The 8300-nt window shown below is 56.8% G+C and overlaps 1 protein-coding gene across 1 annotated transcript; it reads right to left on the bottom strand.

Annotated features, from left to right (window-relative positions):
- Positions 1-764: 764 nt before the first annotated feature.
- Positions 765-5034, bottom strand: SPRG_22377 (TKL protein kinase; the record flags this gene model as incomplete). The annotated part of the gene is made up of 23 exons (XM_012356091.1): positions 765-1091; positions 1146-1259; positions 1311-2013; positions 2062-2213; positions 2265-2357; positions 2410-2511; positions 2560-2640; positions 2692-2730; positions 2773-2982; positions 3031-3114; positions 3165-3263; positions 3319-3417; positions 3467-3565; positions 3611-3721; positions 3773-3892; positions 3939-4037; positions 4095-4196; positions 4257-4343; positions 4405-4500; positions 4585-4683; positions 4732-4827; positions 4876-4965; positions 5017-5034. 23 exons carry the CDS (start codon positions 5032-5034, stop codon positions 765-767), a joined length of 3120 nt encoding a protein of 1039 aa, XP_012211481.1.
- Between the last annotated feature and the right edge of the window lie 3266 nt (positions 5035-8300).

Here is an 8300-nt window from a genome sequence, read left to right as displayed (position 1 = left end):
ACCCAAGTCAGAAGCAAGGTCGCGCGCTCGTTATAGGTTCAAACAGAAACAGCAGTATGTACGACTTTCTCGGGGCCGTAAATTCTGACGCTGACGCTGTGGTCGGCCAGGCTCGCGGCAGAAGACACCGACGTAGTCCCCGCAATGCACCGTCGACGCTGCATTCTCCTCCGCCACGCGCGCGATTGCACGGCGCGTCTGCCGTCGTGGCACGTGAGACCGCTCGACGTCGGAACGAAAGTGGCTCCTCGACAAGACGACGACACTCGCACCGGCGCTCACCCTTGCACGGCGGCGGCTGGTGCTGCGCGGGCGGTGTCAAGGGCCAGGACTCGTGCCAGGGCGACTCGGGTGGTCCGCTCACGGCCGTCAAGAACGGCAAGGAGGTTCTCCCAACGACCCGAGCTCGCTCTCGTTGCTGTGGCCATGTGTAATATGTATGGCTTTGTATTGATCTCTATTTGGTATATACACTGCCGTGTAGCTCGTAGCGATGAAGACACCTGCGGCGACTGCAGTCGGTTTGCTCGTCCATTTCTCAGCCCCTCGAAGACCAAGCGCTCGACATTCGGTGATTTCTTCACTAGACTCTCGCATTCATTCTTGGTGGAGACAGTGTCGGCGTCGCTCTGGCCAGCGATATCGACCGTCTTGGTTTGCGTTGTTCGGACTTGCTCTGTTGAGGGTGTATATTCAAAGAAGTCATGCAATTGGTTCGTTTCATGGTTTATACCAGGAGTATATGTAGACGTGCAGTTTGGACATTAGGCCTTGGACTTGGACACTTGCTCGATGCGTAGCACGAGGATACGCAGCTTCTCTTGGTCGTCTGGAAGTGCATCGTCGCAGTTGTCACAGGTGGTCGCCTCCATCGGTTGGTGTGTGTCGCAGCAGGTGCAAACAAGATCGTCGTCGATCTCCCATCCGCTTTTCTTGACGACCGAGAGACGCTTGAGGAGCGTTTTGAGCTTGGACGGAACGGAAGCGAGCTCTTCCGCGCAGCCTTGGCAGTGCGTCTGCAAGAGCGAGTTGGAGACACGGCAGAGCTGACACACGATTTGCGTGCTCACAGACTTGGCGTTCGAGGTCGTCTACATGGACCGTGGTCAGACGTATTTACAATTATTTTGTATGGGTGGCCCGACCGCCGACACTGTCGATGCGATCAAAGATGTGGTTGTGACGGCAGCCGGTGCGGTATCGGGGTCGCTGGTCGCATCGCTCGTCGGTGGTTGTGGGCTCTCGTCAATTATGATTCTCTAGAGGCACAGCGTCATTCCACCAACGACCGTACAAAAAGCAGCGCGTACTGTGGGGCTACCCAGACTCGGCTCGGCCAACTTGGCCGTTTGCTCGCTCTTAAAAGGCGCCAAAAGCTCTTCTTCGCTGCGATCGAGTAGCTTTTGGAGCGACTGGACAATCAGCTGCGCCGACGGACGCAGCCTCGGGTCAAACGAGAGACAAGCGTCGGCGAGGTCACGCAACCACTGCGGACAATTCGCGCTCACTGTCGGACGGAGGTTGCCGAGACGCACGCCGTCGATGATGCCCCAGTACCCAAGGCCCTTGGCGTCATGAAAGGGCAACTGCAATGTGTCGAGCTCGGTCAAAATGACGCCAAACGAGTAAATGTCAGCTGCAAAGCTGTAGTTGCTCGTCGACGCAAGCACCTCGGGTGCTGTCCAGTACGGTGTGCTCTTGCCCGTCGTCGCATCCGACTCGAGGCCAGAACCGAGATTCGCGACTTTAACGTAGTTGGTCGAGGAGAGAAGGACGTTGTAGCTCTCAAGATCTTGGTGGAAGACGCCGTTGTGATGCAAATCGGCGAGCGCATTCGCAACCACCCACGCGACTTCCAATGATGAGACGTTGACCTTGGTGGGCTCACCGAGTCGCTTGGCGTCGAGGTAGCTGCGCAAATCCCCCGCGTCCATGTACTCGAGCACGAGCTTGGGACTGGTCGAGTTGATATCCGAGACGGCGAGCAGCTGCTGCACGTACGCCGAGTTGCACCTACAATCATTGCTGTTTAGATCATTGCACAAGACCAAGGTCATCTACTGCTGCATGGTCTCCATTTCGTGGATGATTGCTTGGGCGGAGGACTCATCGGCATGCGTTTTGATGGCGACGACACGACCCTTGTACGTGCCCTTGTACACGGTGCCATAGATTGGACTAGATTGGTCCATCTTGATGTCCGTGGCCGGTACCTAGAGTCGCCCATGGTAAAGAAAGATCGATCGTAGGAAAGTGATGAGTACGCTGGGGATGATGCGGTGGACAGCTGTCTGTAGCATCGTCGCCAGGCGTCGGTGGCCCATTTGGATGGCCAGAGTCAACGGCGTCACGCCCGCCTAAACAGCAACAATATTGTCATTGTTGTCGTCGACCGCTTTGTTTTTGTACCGCGTTGCGAACGTCGACGTTGATGCTGGGCGATCGCAAAAGCGACATCAACGTCTTGTGGTCGTTGGTTTGTACAGCGAGATGCAGAGGTGAGTCGCCCGCCTACACCGTTCTAGCGTCTCAAGAAACGAGTCAGAGTATATACTGTACCGCGTTCGCGGCGTCGGAATCACTGTCGTCGGCCAGCAGCTCTTGGCTGGCGTCGTTGACGAAGACAGCTTGAGCATGCCCCTAATTACACATCCGTCTGCATGGACATGTATCGTCCAAAATAAGTTGTACGTTCGCGCCTCGAGTGCCCTCAGGTCGATCCACCGAGGCCTACATCGTAGGAAATGACGCGTCACATATGCAGCAATTTACCTCCAAAGCTTCGTGGCCGACGTCGAGGCGGTCGCAAATTCGCTGGACGAGTTTGCTTAGCATCGCCTCCGAGGCGCAGATACGGTCAACGAGTTGGTCGAGCATAGTCTCCGAGGAAGAGACACGCGTGATGATGTGGTCGAGCATGGTCTCCGAGGTGGAAACACGCGTAACAATGTGGTCCAGCATGGCCTCCGAGAGCAGAGGGATCTACGACGTTCATACTTGCAGAAGGATGCGTTGGATCGTTTAGACTACCTTTTGCTTGGTCGATTTTTCTGCCTGTAGCAGGGTGTTGATGACAAGTGGGTGGGTCGCCAGCATCAACGGCGTCTTGCCCGTCTAGGAATCGCGTCATCCTAGAGCTTTCATGTGTGTTGAGATGGCGATACCTTGTCCTTGGCAAAGACGTTGGCGTCGACGTCCAGAAGGTACTTGACCACACTGTCGTAGGCCTTCTCGGACGCAATGTGGAGCGGTGTCTGCCCCATCTAGTTTAGACGAGATAGGAGTTGGACTGATTCTATCACATACAATATTGTCTACCGCGTCAGACGCATCGACGTTGACGCCACTCTGAACGATTTGGTGAAGGACAATCATGTTCCCGCCAATCACAGCCGCATGCAGCAGTGTCGATCCATCCTAGCGTTGCAATGATGCCTTTTGAATACGAATCATCTATCGGCAGTACATGGGAAATAATGTGGGGGCTGGCGTTGGCACGAAGGAGACACTTGACAACGCCGGCGTGGCCACTGGTGGTAGCGACAAAAAGGGGTGATTCCTCATTCTACACCAGTTCTTAACGTAAAAATGGAAATGAAGTAGAGTGTACGTGGTTGGTCACGTCAATGCCGTTCTCGTCCTTGGTCTCTTGTTGGAGCAGCATCATGAGGATGGACATATACCCCTTTGCAGCCGCCACATGCCACGCTGTCTCGCCTTTCTAGATCAAACCAAGATGCTTTTGAATTTCTAGCTCAAAATTATACAGTACCTCGTTGGCCAACAAGGAGCTGACGCCCAGACGCAGTAGCTGAGCCACCGTGCTGCCTTCGTTGATGGAGGCTGCTTGGTGTAAAGCGATGGCAAAGACTGGCGTTGAAGCACGGAGACTCTGCATCGCATCGTCAATTCTCAGTAAAAAGATGTAAATTTCCAACCAGGTCGACGAGATCGACGGATGCGCCTGCTTGGTACAGCGCCTGAACCAACTCTGCGGTGCCCGTAGTGATGGCGACTGTGAGAGCCGTGCGACCCATCTATTTCATCATCATTGACATGAGAATGTTGGACGTGAATACGATTTATGGATGAACCGAGTCTTTGGCATCGATTTGGAGGTTTCGCCTTTGAAGCAACATTTGAAGCAGCGACAGATCTTGCGTCGCTACGACCACGTGCAGCAACGGCGTCTCAGACTACACTCATATGAGTCACATCTATCATCAATGGTACATTGTTTGAAAAGTGATGCGTACGCTATCACGGAGGTTGACGTGATAAAAGTTGTTTTGGAGAATGCGCATGGCGTCAGGAATGCGCTTCTCGCGCAGTGCATCGAAGAGCTATAGCAGAGAGTGAGTATAGACGCGGCAGAGAAGCACGTTATTATAATCGACTATCTACCTGCTCCTCTTGCATGCGAGGATAGTCGCGTAAAAGCGTTGCGACGAAATCATTAGAACCGCGTGCTTCTGCGACCTCACGCGGCGTTTGGCCATTCTAGAAAAACAATTGTTGGTCCTTGACGATGGCTTGAGGCACATTTATGCCCGCACCATACGCCAATATGGTGGCAGTACGTACCTTGTTTTTGGCGTCGATTTTGGCGCCTTTTGCCAAAAGAAATTCGACCATCTCTGGTTTTTTGCCTTGAGCGGCATAGTGCAGTGGTGTATAACCATTCTACATCGATAGATACTTTAACACCGCTTCATAAAGACAAAAGCGTACCGCATTGGACGCTTCCACATCGGCGCCTTTGTCGAGCAAGAGGCGGGCGACGTCCACATGACCATTGTAAGCAGCTCGGTGCAATGGCGTATAAATCTCCAATGTATGATTATAAAACAATTCAATCCGAGAGATCCAACGTACGCTGTCTGTGCAGTTGACGTTGACGCGTTTGTCGAGATAGGATTGAACCTTAGCCACGTTGCCACTTGCTGCAGCAGTGAGAAGCGAATACTACATCCTTGCTCGTCCACATCGTCGCAGGTCGCTTGGTCGTCGTTCTACCTCGTCGTTCGTTGGCATCCTCCGTCGCCGTTGATTTGAAAACTGACATTATCCCCCTTTTCATTGGCTTCTTTTCAACCAATCGACGCTCGGCATATCACAACCGGACGACGCCATACCTTTTCAGATAAGCAAACCAAGAGTCGAACCGGCGACCGCACGAACCACGACCTCTAAGTTGAGCTCAAGCGCTATCGCCGACGCGAGCTCGATCGACCGCAATCGACCGCAATCGACCGCACGGGCAGGGACGCAAGGTGCGTCAGCAGCAGTGAGACGACCCGAGTGCCAGACTGAGCTTGGGCAGCGCGAGCTTGCCGCGGACCAAGAGTAGTCGCCAGCGTCCGAGGCGAGACCGGTCTGTGACACAAACCGCCGATGTGCTTCAGGTACAAGCTCCAAGGCGTTGGAGGCCGCGAGGAGTTCGTCTCGCTGAACCTGGAGAATCGATGCGGCCAACGACTCGAGCTCGAGGCGAGGACGAGCGAGTACATGGCGCGTGCCCAAACCGACTGCAAGCGATGTCAAAGCTGTAGAGGAGACAGAACAAGGCCGACGCGCTCTGCGACGACTAGGCCGGCGACACATGCGCGTGGGTGTTGGCGGCTAGCCACAGAAGCAGCGATTCGTGGAAACGCACCCAGCGCACGTCACAGACCACGTCGACGCGGCCAGCGTCACAGAGCTGCACGACAAAGTACCGCCGGACGCACTCGTCCAGCGACGGCGCACTCGCACCAAGCGCCACCAGCTTCTGGAGTGGGCACTCTCGTAGACACCTTTAGCCACCCACGTAGAGCTTGAAGAGGCTGTACCAGACAAACTCGAGCGTCATGTCGTCCTCGGCGACATCGACGGGGATCGCTTGCAGAAACGACACCACATGTCGGCTCAGACCCTCGGGCACATGCTCCTTGAGCAACGTCGTGAGCTCGACGACGACCGCGATGAACGACCGCGTCGACGACGCAACGGGCTCACTCGAGGTCGACTGCGTCTGGCTGCATAGCCAGTACAAGTTGGACCACATGGCCAGCGACCGCTCGAGCGGCCACCGCTTTGATCCTCAGCGACCGCCCGGCGACGATCGCGGACCTCTACGACTCGATTCTTCTGCCCACGTTTGCGGTGCTTCGAGAGCGTCCTGCTATGCGTCGCTCGAACGCGAGTGGCAGTCGGACGTGCCCGAACTTGACGTCATGACGTCCCGCCGCAAGAGCACGCGCAATCCGAGCAAGTTGCACGACTCAAAGCCGAGGGGCACGTTCTCCACTGCCCTATGCTAGTTCTACGTTTCGTATAACATTTTTTCTGATGGACAAGTTGTCATATGTCGTACCTTGTGGCGACGACGAGAACGTGGCGCCACACGGTCGATCGATCGGAGCGTATACGGGTTCGAACCCTTGGCGTTCTGCAACGACCACTGACATTGGACCGCGTCCAGACGCGCACGTCGGAGCCGTCGAGCGTCGGTGCCGGTCCCGTCACAAGCGTCGACAAGGTCGAGCGGAGGCACTCGTCGTTGAAGCGCCCCGGGGCGCCGAGCCGCTACATGTAGAACGCCTACACCCAAGATTAGCAAGAAAGAATATGAATAAAATAGAGTGTACGCCAATCTGCGATAAGTCGGTACAGGCTTTCGACAAGGCGTCGTCGTCGGGGGTGCACTTTTGCTGTCCACGCTTGCGTGCCACGCAGGACGATACCCGTTACCTGCTTGGGGCCATGAGCAAGCGCGGGTAATGGACCACATAGTCGGTCGACGGCGCGCGCCAAATCGAGAAAAGCCGCGCGTCATCAACGCTCAAGTCGACCAGTCGGACGACCGGAAGCTGCTTAAACACAAAGCGGCGTGCGACGTGGAGGTCGATCGACGCTGGCGAGAGCTCGTCATGGAGCAGCTCAATGGCATGCGGCGTCGTCCTCGTCGTTATGTGCAGGAGCATGCGATGGTCCACGATCGCCATCGACGCAGCGGTCGCCGGCGCCGCGTCAGCATGGAGCCCGAGCACCGACCCAATCACTTGGTGGCAGAGGCAGCTCAGCTGTTCGTACGACCAGACAAGCAAGACATAGTCGACCGAGAGCGATTGAACGAGCGTGTCGTTGCTGTCGTGGTCGTGGTTGGTGTTGGGCACGGGCGCCGCCGAGGCCGAGGCCGCCCAGAGCCACTGCAAGCCGACGTGGTCTGTGAGCGCAACTTCGTGGAACGACGCGTGCGAGTGCCCACAGATCGAGAGGCCGACGTTGATCGCAATGATGGCGCCGTCGTCGCCGCCCACGACCACGTTGCACTCGTCGAGCCAGCACACGGCGCTGATCGACGTCTGGAGCAGCAGCGAGCGCATCGCGAACGCGACCTCGTCCCAGCCTTCGGTCAAGGAGAGCGCCGGCGCGATCTTGTAGCAGTAGCGGCGGATCGTCTTGGCGCACGTGATGACGCAGATCGAGACAAACGGATTGTTAAGCGACTCGAAGACGCGGACGCCCTGCGGCGCGACGCTCACTACATGTCTTCACTCAGCGCCAGCATACAGGCCAAAGGTGCAATGTACCCGGCAGCTCGATACCGAGCGACGCCTTGCTGGAGCTGCTCTTGTGGACCGGCGTCTCTTAGAGAAGCGCGTGCTTGCCAATGGCGCGGTAGCTCACGAAGCGGTCGTGCTGCAGGCCAAAGCCGCCGCCGAGGCTCTCGACGCCTGGCAGAGAGTGTTCGCCGCCGTCGTCTCGGACGATGCAGGTACGTACGGCTCGGGGGCGCTCCACACACACGGTCGCAAGGTCCTTGGGCCATTGCAGGCAGCACTGTGATATTGGATCCGCTGGCGCCAATCCCGGATCTCATCCATGGATCTCATCCGGATGTTCCGACCCTCCCCGATATACAGTAGGGGGTGCTACCGAATCGGCAACGATTTGCGAGTATTTTGCTTTGGAGGGGACCTCGATACGAATGTCCATGCCAACGCGCTTCTTATGGTCGGCGTCGCCGTCGACGCTTCCATTGCAGCGCGTCTGTTTGCGGCTCGTGGCGCGCTCTCACAGGTCTCGGGCGTCGACGCCGAGGCATGGCATCGCTTTGCGTCCGAGGCCCCGTTCTTGTCCGTATCGGGAGCCCGCATCGACGCGCCGACTCGTTCCAGGACAAGCGGCGCGTGCTCCACGCCCTCAAGTGTCTCTTGGCTCTGCCCAGCGACGGTGACGTCGTGGCCGCTGCGCGCGGTGTCTTGTTTGACGTCGACGGCCGACTGCGCACCCTCGGCTACATGCTCGTGGCCTCG

This window comes from Saprolegnia parasitica (genome assembly GCF_000151545.1).
Source record: "Saprolegnia parasitica CBS 223.65 unplaced genomic scaffold supercont2.373, whole genome shotgun sequence".
Taxonomy (NCBI): Eukaryota; Oomycota; class Saprolegniomycetes; order Saprolegniales; family Saprolegniaceae; genus Saprolegnia; species Saprolegnia parasitica.
Note: the sequence above shows the minus strand (reverse complement) of the source record. Positions and strands in the feature narration are given on the sequence as shown.